Genomic DNA, 27500 nt, shown 5'->3' with positions numbered 1-27500 from the left:
AAAATAGAAACTAAACAGCATTGAGTTACCGGTATGGTAGTTTTGTTGATCCATGCGACATGATATGGTTGTGGATGTGGCTCGGTAGGAAGCTTCTATATCTCAACTGTAGAGGCTGAAACCACATTCATGCAACTCCCACCATCCATGACCAGCTTCCGTAATTCTTTGCCGCAGGTGACAAGTGTTTGAAAGATGGTTGTTCTCTTCCAATCTTACTTCTCAATCTTTGGGGCAGCGAGAGCCGAACCACCATAGCAAGGGAGGTATCTACGTCAGAATCCACCAAGTCGTCTGCATTGAACTCTGGATTCTCTTCATCTTCCTCATTTTCTGCTCCTTCTTCTTGAAGCTGTTCTTCTTGTTCCACTTGTAGGCTGGGCTTTGTTGGAGAGGTGTTGTCCTAGCAGTTCGGTTGCCATCAGTAAGCCTTTTTGCTGCTATCTCCCCAGCTTGGTAAGTTATTTTCTTGACGGTTGGCACCCGTAAGTACTCCTCCATATCTAAGGCCACTTGAAAACCATGTTCCACACTAGAAAGGGGTTGCCGAAGCAACTCTTTCCTTATATCGAACCTCAGGCCAGATTTGAATCTAGCCAAAGTGTGGCGAGGATCTTCAACAATTTGACTCCGAGTCTTGAGTTCGTCAAACCTTTGCATGTACTCCGCTACTGTCATGTTGCCTTGCTTGAGATTGAAAAGTTGTTAAAATAACTTGTCTTGGTAATTAGGCGGCATGTATTTCTCTCGAAGCTTTGCCTTCATCTCTTGCCAAGTAGCTATTGGTGGTTGTCCCAATCTTCTTATATCACCTTCAAAACCGTTCCACCACACCTTCGCGAGGCTCACTAGCTTCATCTTAACAAACCGAACTCGCCGCTCATGTCATACCAATAAAAAGACTCATCAATCGCAGACAACCAATCGGCAAAGGTTGTTGGATTAAGTCTACCATCAAAATATGGAACGCCTACTTTAACTTTCTTTGTGATGTCTTCTTCAGTGTCATGAGGCTCATAGTAATCTCTTTCAAGCAACTTCCCCATTCCAGTCTAATCTAAGAAGGGAGTTTGTGGCACTTGTGGGGGCCTGCCAACCCGGACTTCCCGTCTCGGAACTGGATTAGGTGGCTGGTCCTCTTGTTGTTCACCTTGTTCAGCATCTCCTTCCTTATTAGTCTTTCCTCCGGATGATTCTCCTTCATGATTGACCGACAGGTTTCCTGTAAACTGAGGCTGCTGCTTCAGATTATAGATCTCCCACACGAGCATTCAGGCTACGGGGTTGTTCATTCATGCCCTGGAATTGCTCCACCAACTGTAGTAGCAACTCGTCTCGTTGATAATCGGTTAATCTTCCTCGAAAGGATTTTCCCGTACGAGTAGACATCCCGCTCTGATACCAGTCACCAAGCATACACTCGTCAACAGCTGCATTACAATTCATTGGGATTTGTTCGCCTGCCACGTGACCGGTTTCAGATGTCTTCATCTCATTAATTGCTGCTAACAAGGCAAACCGAGATCCGGTGCCACGAGCCTCTCCATCCTTCCGCTCCTCTCCCTATCGGTCGCTCCTTCACGTTCGATTCCGGCTGGGCGCCGATGGAAGAAGAGATGTCGATCCGAAACCAGAAGAAGAGGAGTAATCGGACGGGCCACCACATCCAGCCATCGCTGGGAATAGGGAATCGATCGATTCACGTAATGGAGCTGATGAAAGACTATCCCTAGCGAGTGAGGAATAGATGAAAGAACCGTACCATTTGTTTGCGGAGGGATTTGATCAGCTATCCGGATACCCTGCTACTCCACTCCGATCTCTCACCCCTTCCCAATCACCTCAATATCTATAATCAACCATCTCCTCCTCCCCCACCACCGTATCCTTAGCAGTCGAGTAAAGACCTGAACCCGCTGACGGAAGTGATAGTGATCGATTATCCACAGGTGGGTGAGCGAAGAAAGAGATGAATAAGATGGCTGGCTGCTTTATCCGGCCGGAAGTAGGTGATTCTAGACCGGCTGGTGACTTCTTCCTTATTCTATATAATAAGCAAGTCAACTACCATCCCTCTTTGGCTATTCGTTAATACATATATCCGATCAGTTGGTTCCCCGCTGACTGGAAGATGAGTTGGTTCCCCGCTGACTGGAAGATGAGTTGGTTTCCCGCTGACTGGACTCACAAATAGTTCATTCAGCAGTAGGGGTTCGAATCCTCTATAAATTATTAGTGTGTTTTACGGCTGTGACCGAACGCGACTCGAGGAACTGGCAAAACGGGTTCGAGGGTCGAATATGAGAGTTTGCTTTTGTTTTCTGTTTATAAGAGTGGTCTGATCCCTTATTTGATCAAACCGCTCCTGGTGTTAGTCATTAATGGTCGGCTTAATTAGTACCCTTTCGGTATGTGTTGCGAACACTTTCATTTTTAGCTTCTCATCTTCTCTGTGGCAGGGTTACTAGCAGTAGACTTTTCAACCATTTTTGCTCGTGCTAGTGCCCCCAGAAATTCTTGGATTTCTCGCAATATGAGATTGAATGCCATAACTCTTATTTGTATTTTACTTCTTATTGGTGCTGTTGGGAAATCTGCACAGATAGTTATTTATAATTGAACAAAAGCGAGGAGCGAAGGCCGCACGCAGAGTCTAGCCACTACTAGACGACGAGTCTTATGAAAGAGAGCCTTCCAGAATGGTTTGGATGAAAGGATTCCTTTTTTTGTCTTGCCGCATTAATTAGTACAGATATCGGACTCGTACTTCGGCTTCATCTTCCTTTGAAATGGGCAGTTGTTCCAAATCTTGATGCTGACCCTGGTCCAGATAGTATCGCCGCAAAGCCAAAGCTCTGCTCTGATGCTACCAAGATCCCAAACCTAGTCGTAAGCGATCCGCCTAGGGCGTCTGCTTTTTCATTCTTCATTGCTCTGTTCTATTTCTTATTAAAGACTGGCAGACCCAAACAATCACAAGGGCGGGATGAGCTCAAAGGCAGCCTTCACAGAAACAGAAAGAATTGGGTAAATAGAACCCAGTTTTGAAGGTACCAAGGTATAGTCCCATATCCAGTGATGCGGCATTCACTAAAAGAAAGGAGACAGAGGTTGTTGGAGGCTGAGAATCTCATCTTTTTACCGAGTCTACTCTGTATAATACAAGCATGAAACAAGAAGAAACCTTTCTTCTTTTTATGGTACATGATATTTACGAGTGCTCCCTTTTCATCCTACTTTATTTAGGGTTGTCGTAGAAAGAGTATAGAGTCTATTTTGGCGTCGTCCGCAGTCTCATCGCCCAAGCTTCTTTGTCTTTGACGAATTGACTCGAGAGTAGGAAACTACGGATGGAGGTATTGTTAGCGATGCTCATGCCGCTCTATTTGTAAAGGGGAGTTGAGGCGAAGCGCTTTTCCTTTGGTATTTAGTCTATTGAGTGCCCTTGCCGGTGGAGAATAACGGATGTTGCTTTCGGGGAGGATGCTGCCGTGGCCTTCTATCAATGAGTGTTCCCTCTCCTGCTATCATGTGCTTGCTCGAGCAATAGCTTTGGGCACTCGGTCGACTGGAATCCTAAACTCAATTAGGGTGGTCGGTAGATTGCCCCATAAGGAAGGTCAGTGGTAGGTCCCTTCCTGTACCACGCACCACGCAGTAGGATACTTAGGATCCTACTCAGATATGTTCCTATCATATCCTTCCGGAGATGAGGTTCCTTTGTTGGCTCAGTATGTGGATTCAATACCTATTTCCTCAAGCGTCTCCAATTACCGCTTCTCCTTCATCTAGCTCCAACAGGGAAGCTTTCAGAGACCAATCGAACTACACATCAACAAGTCTTTGGACGGGAGGGAATCGGCTACTAGACCAGCTCTGTCTCCATTAGTTATAGTTTCAGTGCCAGCAACGTAGCCATATCATTCAAAAATCCAGCTACGTTTAAGTCACCATCTACATCAGTGCCAGAGAGAGCTCCGGCTTCTTACAAAGCTACTGATACTGATACCGCACAAGGACAAATTCCGCCACATCCTATTTTTCATAGGGTTTAGCAATCTCTGTTATTGGACAAAAATATGGCTATGTCCCTTCCTCTGGCCTCTGGATATGAAAACTAGTAGTCTTTCTGTGTAAATCGGTTCCACGGGAGAGCGAAGAGCCTTCTGCCGTCTTCCTTCTAGCAGTATTCCTTTAAGCCTTATCCATCCCAGGAGATGCAGATGATGGAAATGGAGCTAGAGAAGATATAGGAGAGCGCGATGGAATAGCATGGGGAAGGTGATGTCTTATAAGGACTAGCCCTCTAGCCTTCTTGCCTTCTAGGAGATGATAAAGCAGTCTTAGTCCCATCATCACCCAACGTTAGACTTTCTGCTCTGTCAGCAGCATCGGATACAGCAACTCCATTCCCAGCAATCAACCGATGGAACCGCTCTTTCATGATGAAGTGGATTGCCGTTGAACAGCTGTCCTCGAGTATAGGGTGATTAGTCAGGCAGAAATCAACCAAACAAACTCTTTTTTCTGATTGGCTTTCATGAGCTATGAGTTACCCAGTCTTACCCTACTATCCGTCTAGTCTTTCCAGGACTGGTTAAAGCAAGAAGCCCTCTTTCTTCTGTCTTAGTCGATCGAGGTGATTCTATCTCAGGTGATTCCCCGGTTGAGGGTTACCCCATTTCTGATTCCGAACTCGATTCTGATTCTCTTTCTGATGTTGGAACCCCCTCTGCTGCTTAGCCGAGCTTCTTTCTTTGAAGCTTTTAGCCGAGCGCCCTTCCTTAAGACTAGGGCTCATCCACATTGGAATATCATACTTTCCAGCTTCTAAATAGCCATTTACTTTAGACTAGCTTTACATTACGAAATACCACTCGGGGAGTTCGAGGGAAGAACCCAGAACCCGATCTATAGAAAGAAAGACAGACGGGCTAGGAACAAGAAGAGGGCAACTGCTTTTCTTCTCCTGTTGATAGATCTGAACAACGGTTTCTATTTCTTGACGAGTTAGCAGACTCTGGTTCTATCCTTTCTTGAGGAAATCGGGGGGACAACACCTATCATTAATCTGCAAGCTACAATAACAGGAATTTCGAGGAAGAAGCGTAACAGGGAAGCTACTCTTCAGCTCTCCTATTAGCTACAATTTTAACCAGGCATTAACCAGCGTTATCCGCTCTTTAAACTGCAATTGCTATTCAATTAGAATGATAGGAAAATCTTCTCTTTCTTGAGAAAGAAAATCAATAGGTGCTGGAGTAGCTACAACAGCTTTAGCAGGATATGCGGCATTATCTGAACTCTTATTTGCTATCCCCTCTCCTATCCTCTCCCCTCTGGTCGAGAGACTCTCACCCTATGTCAGCAGTGAAGTCTTGCTCGTCGAAGACGTATAAATGAAACTGTGTAGATAGAGGTAAAGGTTACAAAATGAACAACTTTTCAATCCTCGTAGTCAAACCTTCTTTTTGTGAAATATGTAGTACCCCGGCCCTGTATCATGAACACACGAAGGGTACGGCATCGGGTCAAATAGGAATAATTATCCAAACACTAAAATCCTCGTTAGACGGAAAAAGGAAGACTCAACCCTTCCTTCCAATACTAATTATACAGACGGATGGGCTTACCTCCAATACAGGACATCCATCATACCCGATTCTCCGAAAAAGAGTGTATATTCGCCGAGGAGAAAGAGAGGTGGAGCCATGCTATGGTATGCCTCTTTAAGCGCTAGTATTGATGGGAGTAGTCGGTGCTATGGCAGTGGTTTGCCTCCTAAATATGACGATTTATCAGTGAGGATCCACATCGGCAGTTGTTGGCTGTTATGCGTCTTGTGCTGATCTGGTAAATGTTATGAATGTGGAGGAGTGGGGGAACCAAAGGGCACTTTCCTATACCACAAAGAATATAATTTCTATCTTCAAAAAGCATGTTTGAAGGACCCACGGGGCGGTAACTAGAAGGGAGGAGATCCCGTTCTCCTCTTTTTTTTATAGAAGTAGCTCTTTTGTTTGTTCTCCTATTGTGACTTACTGTATTGTTGTAACATTAGTGGATGAACCGCGGAATGTCTACTAAGAGAATAACTCCTATGAAGAAGGTCAACCCTTTGGTGGGTGAGGTTAGCTTCTTTATTGCTCTGTTCACTGTAGTCTTCTTGTTAGCATTAGCATGCGTTCCTAGTTACCTAATTAGAATACCTAAAATCGTAGTTCCCAGAACGGGTCAACTCTTCAGAGTCATGCTGATAGCAGGGTTCAACTCCCGGGGAAGACACCATATAAAAAAGATCTGTTACCACTACTTGACTGAGAAACTTACCCGAAGGTTGGACTGCTCTCAGGCGGATGATTGCTGCTGTTCTTCTTCTCTTGTTAGTGCTATCTGCACTAAACTCCCGGGGACGGAGAGCATTCCCACACGAACGAGTTTTCCAACTATTGTTCTTTCGTTTCTCCGAAGCTTGGAAACAGGGGTTAGGTAAGCTCTTCCTAACGCAAGGTAGCCCAGCTAACTTTATTAAGAAGAAAACTCACAGTAAAGGCGAGGGAATAGACCCTCCTATTATTATTATGTATGTGCACCCGGGCACACCTCCTCTTAACAACAAAAGAAAACCAATTGCCCCGAACAGCTGGTTAAAGCAGGCTCTATAGGGTGAGTTAGCTTCCATGGCACCAAACTCTTCTCGTCATGTTGATCCGCGAATGCTGGTAGAAAGGGATCCGATCAACTGACTCCAGACTTGCCATATCGACACCCTTGGTCCTGGCAGCATGAACTAAGTAAGAGTAGGGTTTTTTTGAACAATTACTGTACACAGGCCCAATTCCCTGAAGAATTCACATGATGTGAGCCTCAGCTTCCGGTATCATAGCATGGGGTTTTCACTCCTCCCGATGCCGAGCTAAGAGTCAATCACACTGAGGCGGCACCTCAGAAAAAGAGTAGCCGCTTTCCCGCTATAATTCTATTTTCATTCCAACGAATCAATAAAACCATCTCGGTCAATCTGAACAAAAGACACGACCCCTAGTTTCAGCAACCAGTCTTTCTACACCAAGGTTTCAGGTCTTTCTTGATTGGCTTACGACAAAGCCTTACCTGACCCCAGCCGCTACTTCACCCTCTTTTCAGGGAGATCGTGATGAGGCAAAAGGGGCCTTATTAAAGTCCTCTGGGTCGTCCACTAAGTGAGTGAAAGAGGTCTCATTGGGAGAATTGGGAAGAGAGAAGGCCAGCCTCCCACTATGTGAAAGAAGAGCTTTTTCTCTCATATTCACTTCTATAGAATAGGGAGTTCGCTTAGCCGCAGCTGAAGCCATAGATCTTGCCCGGGATGCTCCCAAGGCAGGACTCCTAATTGGAAAAAGAATGGAGGGACTGATTCTTGGTCCTCTGCTATGAATGATTTCATGTCTTCAAAGTGCAGGACTTGAGGACATCAGATATATGGGACACTTCGTCACATGGTCTAAGAAAGATGATGAGGCCTCTTGTATTTCCAGAAAAGTGGATAGAGCTCTTGCTAATTGTAAGTGCTTTGGCTCTCTGCCTTTATCTGAATCTGAAGTTGAATTCACCCCCAAGGGCCTCTCTGATCATAGTGCCTGTGTGGTTAGAACAGGGGTGCATATCCTTCCTTTTTCAACTTCATGACTGAACTCCCACTCCCCGAGTTCCACCCTATTGTGAGTAAGGTGTGGCAAACTGATGTCAAAGGTGAGTGGGAAATAGAAGCGGGGGAACATGGCGCAGCTATATCACACTGAGGGTTTCTGCAAAACCGATTTCCTGTCCCCACCTTTATCTACTATATCTACTATGGGCTAGCGTTGCCAGAAAAAGAGGTTGCTAGGTGTGGTCTTGGCTCTGGACTGGATTCAAGAAGTCATCTCATGGAGTCGGGCATAAAGAGAATGGTCTTTCAGCAAATGCCCTATTCCCTTTTGTGGGTGGTTTTCAATGACGGAAGTCTTGCCGGGCTCACCTTCAACGACGAGCAGGGAATCATGGCGTGGCACAGGCACATATTGGGAGGTACCAATGTAAAGGTCAGGGATCTTGCCTCTATGCCTTCGAAGAAGAGTGATTACGACGAGTTCTTTCTCTTGTCAAGACGAGACAGGGCGGATCATCCGAATGCGATTGAGGTTTTGGATAGATAGGCACAAGCGGGTGAAGGAAAGAGATCTTCTTTTGGTTAAAGTTTCTTTTTAGAAGGCATAAGAGAGGTAAGATCGAAGTTTTGGTTCAGTACGGTAGGCTTCCCCGCCTTCTTAGTCTTCTCCATTTACTTTCAAAAGTAGTAGCCATATCTCAAGACCTATTTCAGAGCGCTTCTTTGCTTTGCCAACGGCTTCGGAATCGTTTTATAGGGGATCTTCTGCTCCTCTTCGTTCTCGCATTCACTTCGAACCACCTGCATTTGCCTTCTTTTGCCGGAAATTGAGAAGGACTCCGCTCAAATACAAATAGTTTCCTTAAAGGAAACAACCGAAAGCAACCTGTAAGCTTTGCAAAATGGGCCATCCTGGACCTGAACCGAGACACCCTCAGCCTTCGGTTGCCGCCTGCGGGGGGGGGGAACTCAACGAGGGAAGGGACCAACCTGTTCCTATTGGAATGAAGCATAGCTATGCAGGCGCGGTTAAGGGAACTCAAGGCGCCACCCCTGCCCCTCCTTACTTTCTTCCTGGCGAAAATGGCTCTCTCTCCCTCAATCCAGCATATGTTCAATGGCGTCAACTCGACACCATGGTTCTTACTTCTTACATGGATCAACTCCACCATCACCGTTGAAATCCTTTAACACGTCTATGATCCTACCGGTACCACTACTGCCAAGAAAACTTGGGATGCAATCCACAAGCTTTATGTCGATCAAGCTGCTGCTCGTCAAATACAGCTCAAGTTTTACCTTACCTCTTAAAGAAAAAAAGAAGGATACTAAATATATGCATGAGTATCTCACCAAAATAAAAACTCTTCGGGATTCTCTTTCAACTAGAGGAGCTGGCTAGAAACAAGGGTGTTATCCTTAGTCACCTTTATAGTCGTTGTGCGGTCGTAGTTGTTCTTTAGCTGTATAGCGAAGCAAGGAATTTAGCCAAAGGCGACAGGGAAGGGGGGAATTTGAGTCGACAAAGAAGCTCACTTCTGGCTTTGCTTTCTAAGGCTAGCGGTAGCAAAGTGGTCTCCTGCATCCATCTATAAAGTCGTATTAGTTCATTAGCCGCCCTACCCTATTAAGTCAGTTCGAAGCAAGGATTTCCGCTAGTAGCAGAAGGGATTCTCAGGTGAGAAGCATTCGTCTAGCTAAGAGTGAAGCGCTTTAGGTGGTTGTACGACACAGGTGTGGAAAGGAAATAGACCCTCCTAAAAAAAGGGGTTATCGGCGAGATTCGCTTTCCTAGTCTTTTTTTACTCTAACCTTAGCCTTTGCTTATCGACGGGTCTTGCATTATATACAACATTCTTTTCTTTTACTCATGCCTTGGAGAAGAGCGTTCTTTGTTTGAGTTTGAGGTCGTTACCTTGCGGGAGCCACCTGGGCGAGACCTTCTCTTCTTTCATATTTCAATATGGTATGCTGGATCACCCGTGAAGTCGACTTCACTTGACCGTGTCTGCTTCAACTTTACCCTAGACTCGTGTCGTGTAGTGTAGCAAGACTAACAAGTGGTCGAGTGGATTTATGAACGAGCAACTATTATAAGCAATACCTTTATATTTTTGGATTCTTTCTCCACGGGCAAATATAGTATACTACACTCTTTCTTGGCTAGTGTAGTAAACTATATTCTAGGTCATTCGGAAGGGCCCCGTAGAGTTTTCTTTTGTGGCGTAACGTTGTGGTTGTTCCCTCGACTGACCGAGAAAAAAAGCGAAAGAGGCATCTTCCATTCATATCGATTTGGGTTTTTCTGCACCATATTTTGATCTGCCGCTTCTTCGATCCGGAATTCCCAGCAAATCCTTGACTCCTCGAATACAATGGGATTTCACACCTGGCGAATCTTTCACTCTACCTCCTCTTATTAAGACCATAGAATGTTCCTGCAAATTATGACCTTCGCCTGGAATGTGAGCAAATATATCATGTCGATTGCTCAACCGTACTTTGGCTATCTTACGTGGAGCTGAATTAGGTTTTTTTGGTGTTCTCGTTGGTACACGCGGGCGTACTCCTTGCTTCTGGGGACATTGATCCGAAGCTCGAGTACGGTCCGTGCGCCGTTTTTCTTCTCTACCATGACGAATCAATTGATTTAATGTAGGCATCGCTCTTTCCTTTGTATTTCCCCCCTATTTTTGCCCTATCACTCGTGGTTACTCCCGATCCGAAGCACCCCTTTTCCATTCATAGAGAGATCCAATCGTCAAAATCAATAAAAAGGCCATCATGGACCAAGATCCAAACGGATCAATCTTGTTGAGAGGTACTGCCCAAGGAAAGGAAAAGGTTACTTCCGGATCAGGGATAATAAATAAAATTGAAACAAGATAAAATCGTATATCAAAACGACTTCTGGCATCACCGAAAGGATCGAAACCACATTCGTAGGCCGACAGTTTGTCTGGATAGGTCGAACTATTGGAAGCAAATAGAAAAGGAACACCGAGTGGGATCAAAGAAACTAGCGGACTGATCACTAAATAGATACAAATAGGTGCAAATTCTGACATCACCACAGCCCACTTGGTTCTATCGCTCCTTGCTCGCGGAGCGGCATACCGGAAAAAAGAAGGATTCAATCCAGCCCGTAGGTTATCCCTACAGCTACCTTGTTGCGAACGAAAGCCAAGCCCCCTTATGGGTCGCGGCGGACTAGGTCGAAGAAGAAGTGCTCGTTCATGTCGTCACCCCAATTAGAAGAATTACGATGGTACGGAACAATGAAGTTACGTAATCCTTTATTAAGTATTAAGGGCGTTGACATTGGCGTCCGGCGACTGATAAGAAGACTCCTGCTGAGCAATTGTAGCAGCTCTGGCACCCATTGACTGCCGCTGTTAGAACACCACAACAGTAACCACCTTTTTAACAGTAACCACCTTTTTGGGGTTAATGCTTTCAATGGTGAATCGAGGAAAAGATTTCCTTTTACGAGAGTGCCTGAAAGGCAGAAAAGTAAGAAAGCCTGCGATGGCTACTGAATAACCTCCTTTGATTTTACGACAAATAAGGCCTTTTACCTTTGTATTCGTTCGCCAAATCTTGTTCAGTTTCATCCAAGCTCGGTTTTTTCTGAATCTTCGTGGAAGAAGAAGAAGCGGTTCACCAGCCACTAGATCTGTGGATCCCACCAATTTATTAAACCTGGCGGCTGCTCGCTCTTTGATCAGCGATTCACCGGCCACTAGATCGATGAAGAATCTCTCCAAAATATGCTTTTTGATCAGTGATTCACCGGCCACTAGATCCAGGGATCCCACCTTATTCTCAAACCTGGTGGTTCGGTTGATTGGCACTCCTGTAGGCTCATCTTGCATACAAATTCTGGGGGTCCCAAGTCCTGCATCCATCAAGAAAATGTCTTCCCTTAAGCGTAAAACTTCAGATTGTAAGGCGTTTCCACTACATAAGAAAAAACTTGAATTAGATCTTGGAAATGATCGACTCAAATAGATGGTCATCATAAGCTATTTATTTTCCTCCTCTTCCTATTGATCAGAAGCATCCGGCAGCGCCATAATATTCCGCTAGCTATAATTGCTATAATACTAATTATAATAATTGAAGACGGTTGACAATATAGGGACTCCAGCGGGGATGGAACGAAACTACCGAATTGACTTACATACCAATCGTGCTTTGGTACGCTCAGCCCCATACGGGGGGCATAATCCATATACCATGAGTGGTATTCTCTATTAAGTAGAAAGTGCAGCTTTCCCGCGAGTAAATCCGCAGAAGTCATGTCCAATTCCCGTTGGAGAGACTGGATATATGCCGGCTGGATTGTACCATTAAAAAATTCATGCCGCTGCACAACCAAAAACTTATTGAACTTCGATAGCGCTGATATCGTATGAGGATCACTTATTTCACCCGGGATCCAAACAGACCCGGAAATGAAATTAGGTGCTCTATAGACCGAAGATAACATAGAATAAGGAACCGGCACCCCTTGCAGAACAATATTTGTATGTGGAACCATGAGTTAGCTTTTCAAATCTCTATATAAAATAGAATGGGCCCTGGGAGCTATCTGCCCCAACAAGCTGGGAGCTATCTGCCCCAAGCTGCGAGCTATAATAGTCATAGCTCCATAAGTATAAAATAGAATGGGCGATGCGAGCTATCTGCCCCAACAAGCTGGGAGCTATCTGCCCCAAGCTGCGAGCTATCTGCCCCTGCCCCAAAGAGTAGGTCGTTCTTGTATATGCTCACTAATTCGTATATCCCCAAGGAACTCTTTCCTCTTTTTTCAAAAAGCCGCTCCACAGTGGTAAAGTTTCATCTTGTGTGTTCGCCGAAGTGACAATAGTCGCGTTGAACCCTCGAATATGTTCGAAGATCTCGAAATGCTCTCCCAGTTCCGGGGATAATTCGCAAAACTCCGTTTCCATCGAGAATTGAATGGAGTTTTCCCGTATTTCGACCGGAGAATCTAACAGAGACATTACTGTGGAGATTCTGAACAAAAAATGAGACATTCCATGCCCTCGGAGAGCGCTTTGTCGTGCTAGGTCTAGGTTACTGACAGACCCCTTATTTGAGCCCAAGAATGGATTGGATCGAAACGACTTTCCTGTCGAAGCCCTTATTTTCTGTATTAATTTTTGACCGCACGGAATCTCCATAGCAAATTTTCCATTTTTTATTATGAAATCAGAAGGTGCCGCCTTTGGTACTACTCTTATTTTACACGATCCAGGAACTTCCATAACGTTGGCGTGATTCGGTTTGAGCAGCAGATCCTGACGTGATACATCTTCGTAATTCAAATGGAGTGGAAACATGAGTTAGCTTTTCAAATCTCTATATAAAATATAATGGGCGCTGGGAGCTATCTGCCCCCAAGAGTAGGTCGTTCTTGTATATGCCCACTAATTCATATATCCCCAAGGAACTCTCAAAAGAAGACAAAAGTTTCTCAGAACCTCCTCAAAATAGATAGTCTCAGATAGACAACCTTTCATACGCAATTCCTCGATGCCAATCTCGCACTTGACACGCAATAAACAGCAGTCTATCTTCACAGAGAAAGAGAAGTATCTTCGGCTCCGTTTCGGCGCACTATTGGAGAGATCTTTGGGCCCGCCGCTTTCTTTTCTTTGGTGATTCCTATCAATTAAATTTGCCATGTTGCACTAAGTTACTTACGGATGTATGCATGCGGTCCGGGAACACTTTGGGGTGAACACCCATCCGAACAAGTAGGGTCAATAGTTCAGCATTTAGGCCGTAACATTTAGCAACAAAAAATCTTTCACCCAAGAAGTGCTCTCCGAACCAAGCTAGATAGTCTCCTATCACTAGGCTCACCAACCAACCTGGACTTTCCATTCTTATTATTCCTACCGGATAGGATATAAAAAACATAAGGCTTGTTTCCAGCCATGAGTTACCCTATGACATAAGCGCTCTTGGGCGGGCTGGGCCATTCCATCAAATCTGTGAGAAGGGGCAAATCTCGTATTTGATGGTCGGCGTGGCGATAGGCTTCGCTTCTACGACTGCCTTCCCGGCCGTTGCAAACACTGAGCGAGAACGGCAAGGGGTGCACAAACAATGTCGTTGCGCGGGGATGCGATTCGCCAAGCTGGGGCAAACAAAGCCGCCCGGCCCTACCGGATTAGGAAAGCGAAGGCCTTTACTTCGAAACTTCGAAAGGAGGCCGGGGAAAGAAAGAGCTATGCTATTCGCCGACCTTTTTTTATAATTTTGTTTGAAGCGGGCCAAATATAAAATGAAATGCAGAAATAGGGGAAGGGTTCTAAACCTTTTTTTGGTTTAAGTAAGGGCCGCTCGCCCTACCGAAGTACCAAATGCCTTACACCTCCCTATTACACGACCTAAAAAAAGGCTTTCAAGTAGCGCCCTTATAATCTAAGCCTTTTTGAAGGGCCAGTAGTTGTACTGCGGGTAGGGCTTTCGTTCTTATCGCTCCGGGTTCCGATCTATATGACCTCCGGGCGGCACAAAGTACACCTCTTCCGTATAAGTAGGTAGTAACCTTTAAGAGTCTGTTCAAGGGGGGAGCCCTCTTATCTATCAATGGAAAGATCTCCATGTGTGGCGTGATAAGGAATCCTATAAAAGATCGATGGAGACTCCCTCCGCGGTCCCACGAAGATCTCTACGTACTTGTCCTGGACTAGACAAGTGAGATCTTCCGGTCTGCGTGCGCGGGAGCAGCTCAAACAAAGAAGAGTCTGGTCCGGTCTGAATTCAGGCACGCCCCGCCCGTCTGTTGCTAGGTCCGGGAATGGCGCCAGGCGAGGGCGCCGCTATGCCCCGCTGCTCCGCCGCGGCCGGCCCCCGGACTATGCAAAAGAATCGAGGCCGGGGGTCTCGTCCACAACGGTTCCCCCCCCCCGCCTTTGGTGATTGACCGAACAAACAAATAGGCCTAGATCTATGCCCCTTAATGAACCGAATGGTCCTTCGACCTTCGTTTGATTCCGACGGCCGGCATAGATCTCATGAGACCTGCCCACTATTACTACGAATACGAAAAAGGCCCTGCCCCCTTTCCTTCGCTACTAGGAGAGTAAGCTACTTCTATTAGCGCCGGACCTTGAGTCGAATTGATCGTGTCATGTGCAACGTCCATCAATGGTGGTTCATTAATGTCCATTGATTTAGACTCCTTCCCCCTTCTCAACTACGAAAAAGATCGAGAGGGGCCCGACCCCAAACCAAAAACGGAAACGGAAGCCTTTTGATTCACCCCCCATTCTATCTGAAAGAAATAAAGCTCGCCCTCGAGCCCTGGGCCGGTCGGCCGGGTCTTTCCCTGTTGCTCTGTTCCCGCCACGAGAAAGACGCACGGAAGAGGTATGCCCAGCGCGCGGAGGATCCGTTGAGGGTTTGTCTCGGTAAGGAACTGTACGACCTTTTCCCCTATTGTATTGAAAAAAAAAGAGGTCAGTGCTACGGCCCCCTATTGTTGGATCCAATATTGACCGGGGGCGCGCCCCGACTTCCATAGGTCCTTGGTTTTACCTCCCGTAGTGGTCCTTGCTTTTAAGAAAGAGGAGCGGGGCCAATTTCTCGTACTTGCTCAGTGTGTCCCCTTTCGTCGAGTGCCCCGCCCGGTTCACTGGGCTGTTGGCCTACCAAGCACTTGCCCGCTGCTCCTGCCGCCCGTTTGGCGGGCGGAGCGCGCGTTATCCTTACTTTTATCTCTGCCGGGGCCCCTCCCATTGCTCTAGCCATAAGCTATGGCAGCTCCAGCTCGCAACCACAGGGGCCCGCCCCGCGAGGCCAGAGTGGGCCCAGCGGTCGGCCTCCATTCGAATTATGTTAGGAGGTCTTTCGCTTTTTCCAGATCTAGAGAGATACTACAAGTCCTCCGTCCCAGATTCCACCGCCGCGGCCATCTGGTTCACCGGTACTGCCAAAAAGTCTCATGCTTGCGTTACTGTTACTGATGGTTTTATTATCTTGCGGACCACGAAGACCCCAGTCGTGCTTCTGGTTTCCATTCCCATCATCAATATGATTGATGATCAATCTCCTCGTGCTCTGCCATAAGAACTTGGAGTCCGTATCATGGTGAAGATAAGGTAACGCTGTGATTCTTGCTCAAAAAAAGACCGAACGCGTTCGAGTTATTGGCTCGTCCGACCCGCGGCAGCATTCATGAGTCGCTCGTTCAACTGTCCCTCGGAGACACGGTCGAGAAGTACCATGCATGGTTGCCCCCCGTCCTTTCTTTCTCTCGGTCTCACCCAGCAAGATACGGCCCCGCCAAAAACGCGAGCGCCCCTGCGCGAGCCTTATTTTATTAGTTTAGTAAAGTAAAGCTTTGGCTCCCTAAAGACTAAAGAAATGAATAAAAAGGGGGACTTCTGCAACGGGCTATGCCATCCAAACCAACTGAGGGAAGTCGCATCCGTCCCATCGCAAGCACCTACAATGTCATGATCGCATTGGTTTACCCTTTTTTCTTTGGTAGTTTAACGGACGGTCGCCCCTCCAACAAGAAAAGGTATAAATATGGAAACTTCTCTGCCATTTGGATCGGAGAATTTATGGAGGAAATCGGGTTTTAAATTCCCAGAAACCGCACGATTATATAGCCAAAGGGAATACGCCGCACCTAAAATCATCCCAAGCGCTGCTAATGTGGCTACTAAGCTATTTCTTTGGAAAGCTCCTACTAAGATGAGAAATTCCCCGATAAAGCTGCTAGTACCAGGTGAACTCATATTGGCCAAAGTGGAAGAGAAGAAAATGGTAGGGAGATTCGGCATGGTGCTCACTGAACCTCCGTAATATCTAACAAGTCGAGTCTTATGTCGGTCATATAGAACACCAACACATAGAAAAAGGGCTGAGGGAACCAGTCCATGACTTGACATCGGTGGAATGCTACCTCCAATTCCCTGTATGTTCGATAGAGCCAAAGATCCCCCCCCGGAGTACGCCGATTACCCCCCGAACCGTACAAGATAGTTACCACCTATCATACGGCTTTCTAACTTCACTTCTTTTTCTGGTCGTTCCGCTCTGTCGATCGATGGTAGTATAAGAGATCTGTAACCCCCCGAAATTTTGTATATAAAGGTTCCTGCTTCCTACCCATAGTTAGCAGGTATCCCCCCCGGTCATACTTTAGTATCACATCGTAGACCCCCACCCCGACTCTATCTTTCTTATCAGTGAACCGGAACATAGTGCATAGGTACTCTTCAACGCAAGCGGGGACGAGACGACGTGACATACTACGATGACGTACAAAAGTGCTGCCCTTCGGCTCGGTAATATGGAACCTCTCAACAACTCCCGTTCCTTTATGGGGTTCTATCGGGATAGGTAGGCCCAAGCCTTTCCCCCCCCATAAGACCCTCTTGATCTTTCTCGAAGGGGAAAGATAAAGAAGAGAAGAAAGGATTCACTTGTTTCTTTCATGTGAACGGCCCTATCTTGTATCGAAAGGTTTTTCGTGCTATACACCACGTTGAGAAAGACCAACCTCCTATGTACCGTACTCTTTTTGTACCTCGAAAGGGAGGTCCTCCTTATGATGCTACGGGCGGCTGTCCGAAGCGCGTGCAAGGGGCAAACTCGGACTCGGATAAGATTGTGCGTGCCAGGCCGCCCTTCGGGTGTCATATTTTGGCCGAGTTTCTCGTACCTACGGCCCCATGTTAGGCGGCCATAATCTTTTTTGACGTTTTACCGCGGTTACGCCAGAAATAAAAGGTTTCACACGAGCTCCCGTTCTGCGGCGTGGTGGCAAGACCTAGGGGTAGGGGGTTGGCTACGGGTGTAGATAGGCTTAAATCTGCAGGGGTCATGCAAATACATAGGCCCCTTCCCTTCTCTTTTGGATGAATGGGGTGGTTTAGAAGGCGCTTTCCGATCTACGGTCCCTCGGAGCTTTGGGTTAGGCAGGTAGTATGGGCCCTCTGACTTCCAGCTATGTGCTGTGCGGCTCCCGCGAAGCGAAAGAAGGGAAGCTCGAAGAGCTTACGGGTGAGCTTACGCTTACTCTCAGCCTCTTTGATTGGTAGGCGGGCGGGCTAGGCCCCCTACTTAAGATTCCATTCATAAGGCGAATTTTATGCTGTCGTGACGCTTTGGTTAGGCCGACTACTATAGGCTACTTCTGGCTTCTATAGTGGCCCTTCTACTTTGATGTAGTTTAAGTTTGTATTGGTACTGAATGAACACATATCAAACAAAGGCGAGCAGTATAAGCCCTCTCCGGCCTGGAAAAAGCAGTGAACTCTATAAGCTAGGGCTTTGTTCACCTTTGGACACGAACACTATTCCGTTCTCAACGGAAACCCGCCTTAGAGATTGAACGTCGACTTATCTTATTGCCGTTCAATCTAAGACAGCGCTGATAGCTTGTAATGAACAGCCCCCCCTTATGAAACCAACCGAAAGCAGCCTTTGGTACTGTACTTAAGTAGTTAGTTAAGGTTTGGAATCCTTTCAACTATGATAGAAAGCCGTTTGCTTGTTGCCAAACCCTTCGCCCTTTTTTATAAAAGTAGGCCGCGACTGTTGTATTTTAGTCGGTCGGGGGAAGCTACCGCTTCTACGACAGCTCCGCTTCCTCGTCTTGCTTCTGGCAAAGCTTATACTTTGCTTGCTTCTCTCGCGCTTGCTTGCGCGAAGTTAGAGTCCTTTTCGCTAGGTCCAAAAGCTTCCGTCAAAGCAAAAGATCTGATCCAACAGAAACCCCGCATCGCATATTGAGCGCAGCTGATATGCAGCTACGGCTAGGCGATCATATCACGCCATAAAAAAGTTCTATATTTATAGAGAGATCCCCTAGATATATAGATAGAATCGATGTTCATGGATAGACAGACATTCCATTTTTTCTTAGTTTTTGGGCTGAAAAAGCTCGTCGATCCAAATGAATCATTCTTCTGGTCTCTCTTCGCTCCCCGCCCCGAAAAACAGCACAGCGCCCATTCGCTTCGCACGCGGGAAGGCAACGAAGTTCAGTTCATGAGACCGCAGCGGAGTGGAGCAGCCGCGACACGAAGTTCCTTACCTTAGCTGGATCTCGCTGGTGCCACCTAAACGGTAGGTAGGCGGCGTATGTGTGACGTTTGGAGTTGTCGTTCGTGCACCTGCCCCCAATGGAAGAATTGGTGATCCGTTCCCCTGCAGATCATGGCCGTACCACTCGGTCCCCGATGGCCGGCGGGGGATTCGGTATAGCAGCTCACGTTCGTTTGCGCTGCGCGTTCCCGCTGGACTGGACACGTGTTAGCTGTAGGAAGTACGGTTCCGAAAGTGACTTCGGTTCGCCAGTTCAGGCTCAACTCTTCGCTTTACGTTAGCGGACCTACAGGTCAGGCCGGGGCTCTGCGCTCTTTCTTTCTGTGTGGGACGATGCCGGGGAGAGAAGGGAATGCGTCGAGGCGGCGAACAAGACAACTCCATTTTTTCTTTTGAGATGAGCCCAGTGCATTGGACCGGTGGATAAGAGAACTGAGCTGGCCCCAAGCTTGGGCGCTCTACGTAGGATGTAGACTCCATCAGATACATATTGATTTCTTTCTGATGGGATGGATCAAGAATAGAAAGTTGTCTCATCAATAGATAGAAATAGGGGATTTCCCCTTATTCTTGATAGATTTCCTCTCTATATCTTTCGATCTATCAAAAAAGATCAGGATATCTATCAATCCATTTTAAAATAGCACGTTCGTCCCGCTTTTCGTTCATTTCCGCCACGCCAACATAGCCGCCTTAATAAGAAGCAGGCGAAGCAGCTAGAAGCGCTCGCTGCACGCCCTTGAATTCTCATTCACGAATGAATTGGGAAAGCCAACATAAAGATTAGATTCTTACTTCGTAGAGCCGGTGCTGCTGTTGCCTGCGCGTAGGGCCGTCCCCCACCCCCGTCCCGGGGCGCTAAGGAGCTTTTGTTTTTGGAACAGACGGCAGTGTTTTGCTGACGCCTCGAATCAAGCTTTTGTTGCGACATGCTATGTTTTCTCCCCCATTGCTAGTAGGTTGATGGGTCGCACGTCCGGCACACATGTTTTGGCCTTGTGTGGCCATAACTCAAAATAGGTGACCTAACGGCCGCCGCCCGACTAAACATACCAATAGTCACCAGATTCATATGAGCTACTGGGGAGTAAGCAATGATCTTCTTAAGATCGATCTGTCTTAAAGTGGTCGAGGAAGTATATATTATAGCAATCGCGCTTGAAGTATAAATGAAAGGAGTGGAACAAAGTGTTGCTTCGGGAAACATGGGTATTGAAAATCTTAAAAACCCGTAGGTTCCCAATTTTAAAGGAATTCCTGCCAAGATGACGGATCCTGCCGTAGGCGCCTCTACATGAGCTTCGGGTGACCAAATATGAACTGGTACCATAGGCACTTTGACGGCGAAAGAGGCGAAAGAAGCAATCCATAGAAAGATTTGGCGCCGCTCACTAAATTCTGTGGTTAATGATATTTGTAAATCGGTGGTTCCTGTTTGGAGAAGAATCAACAGAATAGCTAATAGCATAAAAACAGATCCAAGTAAAGTATAAAGGAAAAACTGATATGCTGCCTTGATCTTTCTTTGTCTCGAACCCCATACCCCTATAATAATGGTAGAGTAAGGGGCGGCCCCAAAGCGGAATTGACCGGTGGTGGTTGGTCGAAGCTCCAGTAGGTAGCCACTCCCTTCTCAGGGAACCGTACGTGAGACTTTCGCATCATACGGCTCCGCCCCGAGCTTCCGTCGTCGGCCTTGTCATTAGACCACTATCTATGCATGTATTTTAAGCCTGGATTATCGAATCCTTTGCTTTGCTTTGCTTCTTGGGTGGTGGCGAACAATGCTGCTTGCGTTGCGGGAGATGCCCGCCCGTAGGGCCCGGCCCGGCTTGCTTCCCGCCCGAAAGAACCGCTCACTAGCTAGCCGGACTAGTGGGGCCCTATCTGGAGACATACTGAAAACCATTCGAACCGAACGCAACACCCGTCTTCCAAATAAAAAAAAAGAAAGATGGAGTGCGGCCTGTAGAGCACATGTAACGCACAGTCGGGTTGCTCAAGCAGCGGATCTCTCTCTCTATCTATAGATAGAGAGAGTGGTTTGAAAGTAATAGCCTTATGTTATGGCCGCCCCCGACTTACGGCCTTTACGCTACTACTACTGTGATGTGAGCGGTTCAAATGGGTTTGATCTTTCCCAATCATTCTGGCCGAAACTTGTACGCAGCACTTGTACGGAGGTGCATGCATAAAGGTTTGGAAGTCTTTTATTATCTGAATCTTAAGGACAGGACCCTACCCTATTCTCGAACCCTCTGCCGAGCTCTACCCTGCCCGCATTTCCTTTAGAAGGGGCCAAAGAAATGCCTCCACCTGCTGCCAACAGTCTTTCTTCGGAATTCTACTGAACGGGTCGATCCTCCCCCCCTTTGTTTTAGCAACTTCTCCTAAGGTCCCCCCTCGCCAAGAGCTCCCCGGCGACGACAGAGGAAGAGGAAGCAACCCGCCTGCTGTGGCGGGGCGGCTTTTTTCTTTCACAATAAGACCTGGACGATTATCCCTACCCTCGGTAGCTTACGAGTTTACGTCCATCCCTGGTCGGGTACAGTTTCCTTTATATTTCTCCCTTGTAGCCGTTACCCGAATTCGCGCAAGTGTGTCCACACCCCCCAAACTTACTTAACGAGGAATCCATTCTCGCGAACAAACACAACCCCTACACACACCTAGGAGCACCCCTTCCTGCATATCCATACAAGACCCGAGTAGGCGGGTCGAGGTCCTACGGGGTACCCACTACTCGGAGTACCCTCCCAAAAGGAAAAAGATGTGTCTGTCAGGTTCGGTTCGTCTTAGTTGGGTTGGGCGGGTTCGACCAGAAATGCTATGCTTACACACAAGACTACCCCTCTTCCCGAAAGCTTCGCGGGGACTACTTTACGACGACGGACGACCGCCCGTAGGGGGTTTACTGCACAAGGCCCCTGCAGAGGAAAAGCTTTATCCCAGCGAATAGAAGATGCTCAGCTCCGCACAACATCGGGATTGGCACGCTTTCGGGAAAAACATAGAATAGTAGAGGATCCAGCATGCGGAACACGGCGATCATTAGAAATTCACGAATTAGAGATGCTGTAATATACTCTTTCCCATAACTTCTCATACCAGACCAGCCCACTGAAATGCAAATAGGGATCAGAAATGTGGTCAATATCACGAAGAATAAAGAGATACCGTCTATACCCAAATAAAAATGAATGTTTTCATAAGGAAGCCATCGAAGGCTTTCCACAAATTGAGATTTGGCCGTAGAAGGATCGAATTGTATCCGAAGAACAGGGGGATACAAAAAAGTAATAAGAGAGGCACACAGACCAATCAATCGTATCGGCCGTATTCTTGAATTTGGAATGAAAAGAGGAGTAATGCTTCCTAGCACGGGACACAGAATAGGACCACTTAGATCAGAATAGCATTCACAGAAATATTCTAACATAGAGTATAATCGAACGTTGAAGAGATTAGCTGACAACAGTCAAAAGATGGGCGCCTAATTCCAAGACAATAGGGGTCTATCCGTGCAAGTAAGCTGAACACCGTGATTGATGAGCGGGTAGGTGGATTAGGTTTCGCGTCGATCTCTTAGAAGATCAATTTTTACTATTATTAGTACTTGCGCAATTCAAGAATTTTCTTTTATATTCAAAGAAAAATTGTTGAATACTTCCCCTTGCTGGGCTCGAGAGAACCAAATATGGCTCTCGGGTCGTAGCCCAGTTCCGTGACAGCCCGCTTTATACTCTCGAGGGTCGGGATCTTTTGATAAGAACCTACCCACCGGGTCTCCAGCAGTTCTTTGATTTTATGAGCTGTACGGTTTTGGGCTGCAAGCTCCTGAATCTCCCCCTTTTTGAAGTGGGGCACCTCGGGCTCCCTATTATTCTCCGCACCCTTTCGTTTGGGTTTTTTGGGGCTAGGCATAAAAGCTTTCGCGGAATAGGAATAGCGAATGCAGGCACAAGAGAAAGGGTAATTTACCTTATGGGGTGAATTCTGACAGCTCTTGCCGGGACGTTTTCTAACTTTAGGAGCACACATTGGCTAATTCCCATCGAGTAGGTCTTTTGTCTAGATCTTCGCTTTATCTTTCTCGCCCATACCACCCTATTTAGATTTAATTAGATTTAAGTGCACCGCTTGCTTTCTTTCAGAACCTCGCCTTTGAGAAGCGGGTTGTCTTTCGTCGGACTTATATATACCCGAGAGTTCGGTTAGAGCTAGCAGCTTATCCTATTGAACTTTTGAGGTTAACCTAACCGGCAACAGAAAGATGCCCTGCCCCTTTAATTGAAAGCGGGAGCCGCAAGCGATGACTTATTCTCCTACGTAAATAGCTTTTGGAAATCTTACCCTTTTCTTTTATGTCCATCCGAAAAATAAATTATTAAAAAGTGTGATTTTAATTAACACCCAACCTTCGACACAGGACAGCAAGATCAAATGCACCTTCGAGTAAGTTATCAGTCAAGTAGGGATCCTCATTCTCTTTATATGAAGTAAAGAGCCCGTGTTGCTCGGCTAGTTAGTTGCCAAACAAGAGGGCAATAGCAAGAGAATAAGAACAGAGCTACCCTTGCTTGATCAGAGATGCACCTTATATCAGGGAAGTCTTTCTCAAGTAGGAAGCAATATTATATTTCCCGTCCGTGTGATAATAGGTGTTAGTCTTCCTATGACTCTGGTTTGGTTACAGGTGCAGGAGCTATTAGAAAGCATTACTCTGAAGAGGATCACTTGCTTACATACGTTATTATGCAGCTGGCCCATTAGTGGGTGAAATTCCTGCTATTGGGAGTTCTGCATTAAAGTAGAAGCTAGCAAAGCAAGTCAGGGAAGCTAATTGCGAATTCACTTTTTCTTTGTTGTTCGGTCGTTCAAAAACTCTTGTTATGGTTTTCCCGCTCCTTAGTTCATCTCCCGGTAGAACAAGGCACCAATGCGGTGGGTTCGACTCCCACAGGAGCGCACATTGCCAATCTAATGGGTACTAAGTTCTTGCTGTCAATTACGGATTCTTTAGCGATGTAAAGCCATCAGGCAAAGAAACGGCTGTCTCGGTATTCGTTCTTGAATCATTGACTGAGAAAGGGCTAGTGATCAAGAAAATAAGACTAGTAGGCCATCTTCCTCTTTCTGAAAGAAAGGTAGTTTACTGGCTCGAGCCTATGTGAGAAGAGGGGAAGGTACGTAGTAACTATACCAGGAAATAACTCGTGAAAAAGGTGGCTTTTTACGCGTATTTTAGAATCAAGGGACTCTACCTAGTGTAAGGACTCGGAAGAGGGAGTTGACTCGCTTGAGTGTTATACGCGCTGGCGGCTAAAAACCGCTGTTTATGACCTTGAATGTATGATGGCTTAACCCCGATAAGAACTCGTGTTCTATGCTTCAGGAAAGGCTTCAAAGCCTGGGTTTCTTACTGGAATAGCCCTCCCGCCCCGTTTCTAGGCTTAGAAAATAGCTGTTTACGCTACCTTTCTGGGCCTAATAGTCTACCCTATACCTACTATACAGTACCCGTGTTTATATGCAACTAGAGTTGCCTCTTTTGCGCGGAGTTGAGGACTCTAACTCCAGACTTTACCGGGCTAGAACTCTCTTTAGTTGCTTCTCTAGTGTTACACGCGTGGGCGGCTTCAAACCGGACTTGAATAGCATCTCGGACTCTACCAGGCCCAAAGCCCTCTGAAACAAATACCAGAGAAAGAAACTCCGGCGCGGGAAGCTAAAGGAATGGAGCGAAAGCCTTAGTTTAAGACCTTTCATCGAATCTAGGGACTCCTGCCCTAGTTAAGCCCCCTTATAAGCCTCAGGAATTGCAATTTACGCTACGTTTCTTGACCAGGAACGAAAGCAACTCGACCAAGGGGAGGGGGAGAGGAGCGTATGCGAAGAGGGAGAGCTATAGAAGATAGAGTTGAAAGCTAGATACGAGGAGAGGTTCCGAAGGAAAGCCTTTTGAACATGCTGGGAATCCCCCTTTGGTGGCAGTTTACACGCGGGCGAAAAACCAATGTTTCGGAGATCTGTGTATGATTTCCCTATACCACGCTCAAACCCCTATTTCTATGCCTCAAGAAAGGCTTCTTTTGAATAGTTTCTGGCTTTCATAGCTAAAGTAACTCGAACCTGGCGAGGAACCCTATTTAGTTGCTTCAGGAATGGCTGTTTACGCTGCGCTTAGGAACCCCCAGCGCGTGATTGCTTATGCCTGGGCATAACTCTCTTTAGTTGCTTCTTTTCGCGCTCTAGAAAGCAAACCAAGATCTAGAAGAGTTTGAAGAGAGAGTTGTAGGAGTACATCATTCTTCCAATGAATTGGAATGGCAACAATACGGGCAAAAACGTTTAAGACCTTCCCATAGACTTCTACGCCTCTTGTTGAGGAATGGGATACTAAGTAACCTGGCCGTACCCAGCTTTCAAATTCTAACACCATTCTCTTTTTTTCTTTGTTGTAGTTCTATCAATAATGAGTGTTGACACTTCGGAATACGAATAAGATTATTGATTTTGCTCCGGACAAATCTTTTCTTGCTGAATCAAACGGCGTATCTAATTCTTTCTTCTTCTTTTCTTTCAGAACCTCCGGCAAGTAATAAAGTGTTATAGAAGCTAGCTAGCAACTCTATATTTATCTACTCTTTCTATAAGACCTACGGTGCATAAGAAAGATCGTATATAAGAAACTACCTATGGATCATCTAGGTCTTTGATTCGTTCTTGCACCCGCTCCCGGGCATCAGAAGTAGTAGAAGAAGTGTTGTTGCCACCAGAGCTCTCATTGCCAGAGCTAGAGCAGCTATCGTTATCAGAAGTAGTCTTGGTGCCAGAGCTAGAGGTAGGCGAAGAAGTGCTATAAGGTGCATCATAAGAAGTCTTTGTATCATAGTTGTTGCCATCATAGCTATCAGAAGAAGTGCTATAAGGTGCATTAGTAGAAGTTGTATCCCGTTCTCTTTGCACACGTTCTGTATCATAGTAGTCCCGCGCAGAGGTAGAAGTTGTATCTGCTGTATCATAGTTGTTGCTAGAGCAGCTATCATTGTCACCAGAGCTAGTTGAAGAATGGTTAGAGCTATCATTGCCAGAGCTAGTTGAAGAATGGTTCTCAGAAGTAGTATTGGGCGAAGAAGTGCTATTCCTGAAAGCGAGTGAGTAGACCTATATACGGTATACGAACGATAGAAGACAAAGAAAAGAAAGAAGTGCTAGCTGGTGTCGCCTTCTCTCTTACTTATCTATTCCCATCCATCTTCCCTGGAAGGAAGCCTAATGGTATGATTTCAGATCATGCTTGGGGCGCTTCCGACTGTCTTAGTGCTTTTGAAGTATCCATTGAAATATCTCTTTCAGTGCCCGGTTTCCACAAAGCATTGCCCTTCGTAGCTGCATTAGGAGACATTAGATAGACTCCGGTGATACACTAAGAGAGTCGGCTAGGTAGTACACAATGAGGATTCCCCGCCTGACATCTAGGAAAGCTCCTTTCTGCTGTGCTTGCCACTACTGCCTAATAGGGTTTTCGAGTAGAATAAGTAGGCTTTTTCGGTTGAAGCTCTCCTCGAACCATTTCTGATGATTGAGCCTTTCCTGAGTTAGTGAGAAAACTCTGCTTTAAGCCTTTCTTCAGAGTTCTAGCAAGCCCTTCTTTGACCGGGCATTTCTGCGAGTTGATTCTACACCCATTCGGGGTATTTTCTGCCACATCTCATACCCTAGTACCGGGTCTTGACCACGTAATCAAAGGCTTTAAAAGGTCTCTGCAGTGGAATATTTTTTATGTGCAGGGCCTTCCGCTTTCACACTTGAGCAAATTCTATATATATAGCTAGCGACTTAGTAGGTCTATGGCCTGCCCCCGCAACAAGTACTAGCATATAGCATAACCAAATAGAAATGTGGCTGGGCTCAGAAAGAAAGGAGGAGTCGAGATTTCAGGCTTGTAGAAGGAATCAATGAGGCGAATTGAGCTAGGTTACACTACTTTTATTGAGGAGAAATCCCTTAATTAATGTATGTGCTTTTGATCAGTGCCCGTACGTGACCTTTTTGAACTTATGGTCTGTCATCCTGGATCTGGCACCCCCAATGCCCAATTCTCAATAGGAGCTAGAACCACATTCTTTGCCTTCTCTCTTTGAGCCAAGGACAGGACTCTCACTTGCATTCCCAGATCTTAAGCACAATTCCCATACATTCCGGCAAAGTCCTGAAAAGTCTCTTACTAGCCCAACTAAGAGAAAGCAACGAAACCTTGCGAGTGAGTGTCAGAAGCCTAGCACAACCACTGGATTCACAGATGGTAGGGCAAAAGCAGTCAATGAAAGGGAATAATTTGCTTATAAGGCAGATTCATGAGGGGTGTAATCCCCCACACCATCAAGAGAAGCAGCTTTAGCTCTTTCAAGCCGGCTGCTTTCACTCCAAAGAAATAAAGGAAGAAGGGCGTGTAGCTACATCATGAAAGTAGAGGTTACAGAGTCTCTCGACCTGCGGGGAGAGGGATGCTCATGGCATAGAGTTACGGAGTCACTTTTGGTTTCCTTCTTGCCGAAAGCATATCATCTTCTCTTACGTCGTTTCGAAAGGCAGACTTTCCTGCTTCATACTACTCTTTTCTCGGAGTTTAGTTCGACAGAAAGAAGGGAGTTTTTTAATTTCCTTTGTTTGTTGACCGAATCCCATCTTTCTCAATTACATGCCGATATTTTACTTTTGTTTTGGCTTTTAATTAGCCTAAAAGTTCAAGAGTAGGCCCGAACCGCTCCCCCTTTCCATTTAA

At 46.3% G+C, this 27500-nt stretch overlaps 7 protein-coding genes across 7 annotated transcripts in view; 1 reads left to right on the top strand and 6 right to left on the bottom strand.

Moving 5' to 3' along the window:
• The window catches only part of LOC135150739 (small ribosomal subunit protein uS12m), a 13738-nt gene extending 3445 nt beyond the window's left edge, over positions 1–10293 (bottom strand). The window contains exon 1 of the mRNA XM_064087713.1: positions 1–10293. This exon is cut by the window's left edge and continues 3445 nt beyond it. Coding sequence (XP_063943783.1) covers positions 9916–10293 — 378 coding nt within the window. The 3' untranslated portion in view covers positions 1–9915.
• Positions 10294–10341: 48 nt separating this feature from the next.
• On the bottom strand, positions 10342–10698 carry LOC135150740 (NADH-ubiquinone oxidoreductase chain 3). The gene has a single exon (XM_064087716.1). The coding sequence runs from the start codon at positions 10696–10698 to the stop codon at positions 10342–10344; it is 357 nt and encodes a 118-aa protein (XP_063943786.1).
• Positions 10699–10949: 251 nt separating this feature from the next.
• Positions 10950–11652, bottom strand: LOC135150733 (small ribosomal subunit protein bS1m-like). Its single transcript, XM_064087698.1, has one exon. It carries the CDS (start codon positions 11650–11652, stop codon positions 11026–11028), a length of 627 nt encoding a protein of 208 aa, XP_063943768.1. The 3' UTR covers positions 10950–11025.
• Positions 11653–12244: 592 nt separating this feature from the next.
• On the bottom strand, positions 12245–13277 carry LOC135150735 (large ribosomal subunit protein uL5m). The gene has a single exon (XM_064087703.1). The coding sequence runs from the start codon at positions 12976–12978 to the stop codon at positions 12406–12408; it is 573 nt and encodes a 190-aa protein (XP_063943773.1). The 5' UTR covers positions 12979–13277; the 3' UTR covers positions 12245–12405.
• LOC135150748 (NADH-ubiquinone oxidoreductase chain 4) lies at positions 13278–23428 on the bottom strand. The gene is made up of 4 exons (XM_064087735.1): positions 21696–23428; positions 19755–20273; positions 16163–16584; positions 13278–13397 (listed from the first exon to the last, which is right to left on the bottom strand). Exons 1-4 carry the CDS (start codon positions 22149–22151, stop codon positions 13307–13309), a joined length of 1488 nt encoding a protein of 495 aa, XP_063943805.1. The 5' UTR covers positions 22152–23428; the 3' UTR covers positions 13278–13306.
• A 187-nt stretch (positions 23429–23615) lies between these two features.
• LOC135150728 (cytochrome c biogenesis CcmF C-terminal-like mitochondrial protein) overlaps positions 23616–27500 on the top strand; it is a 5426-nt gene continuing 1541 nt past the window's right edge. The window contains exon 1 of the mRNA XM_064087687.1: positions 23616–27500. This exon is cut by the window's right edge and continues 1541 nt beyond it. The gene's annotated coding sequence lies outside the window, so the exon portion shown is untranslated.
• Positions 25409–26885, bottom strand: LOC135152119 (uncharacterized). The gene is made up of 2 exons (XM_064091954.1): positions 26802–26885; positions 25409–25879 (listed from the first exon to the last, which is right to left on the bottom strand). Exons 1-2 carry the CDS (start codon positions 26883–26885, stop codon positions 25409–25411), a joined length of 555 nt encoding a protein of 184 aa, XP_063948024.1.

The sequence above is a fragment of the Daucus carota genome, chromosome 1 (genome assembly GCF_001625215.2).
Source record: "Daucus carota subsp. sativus chromosome 1, DH1 v3.0, whole genome shotgun sequence".
NCBI lineage: Eukaryota > Viridiplantae > Streptophyta > Magnoliopsida > Apiales > Apiaceae > Daucus > Daucus carota.
This window is presented reverse-complemented; position numbering and strand designations above follow the sequence as displayed.

What these genes read in the sequence shown, in the direction of transcription:
- LOC135152119 (XM_064091954.1), bottom strand. Translation starts at nt 26,885, where the DNA reads ATGCAAGTGAGAGTCCTGTCCTTGGCTCAAAGAGAGAAGGCAAAGAAT. An exon ending in TTGAGAATTGGGCATTGGGG is followed by an intron (nt 25,880 to 26,801) that starts GTGCCAGATCCA and finishes TACCGTATATAG; the next exon opens with GTCTACTCACTCGCTTTCAG.
- LOC135150733 (XM_064087698.1), bottom strand. Translation starts at nt 11,652, where the DNA reads ATGATGACCATCTATTTGAGTCGATCATTTCCAAGATCTAATTCAAGT.
- LOC135150735 (XM_064087703.1), bottom strand. Translation starts at nt 12,978, where the DNA reads ATGTTTCCACTCCATTTGAATTACGAAGATGTATCACGTCAGGATCTG.
- LOC135150740 (XM_064087716.1), bottom strand. Translation starts at nt 10,698, where the DNA reads ATGTCAGAATTTGCACCTATTTGTATCTATTTAGTGATCAGTCCGCTA.
- LOC135150748 (XM_064087735.1), bottom strand. Translation starts at nt 22,151, where the DNA reads ATGTTAGAATATTTCTGTGAATGCTATTCTGATCTAAGTGGTCCTATT. An exon ending in TGACTATTGGTATGTTTAGT is followed by an intron (nt 16,585 to 19,754) that starts CGGGCGGCGGCC and finishes TCTTTGGCTCTA; the next exon opens with TCGAACATACAGGGAATTGG. An exon ending in TTTATACCTTTTCTTGTTGG is followed by an intron (nt 13,398 to 16,162) that starts AGGGGCGACCGT and finishes ACTATTGACCCT; the next exon opens with ACTTGTTCGGATGGGTGTTC.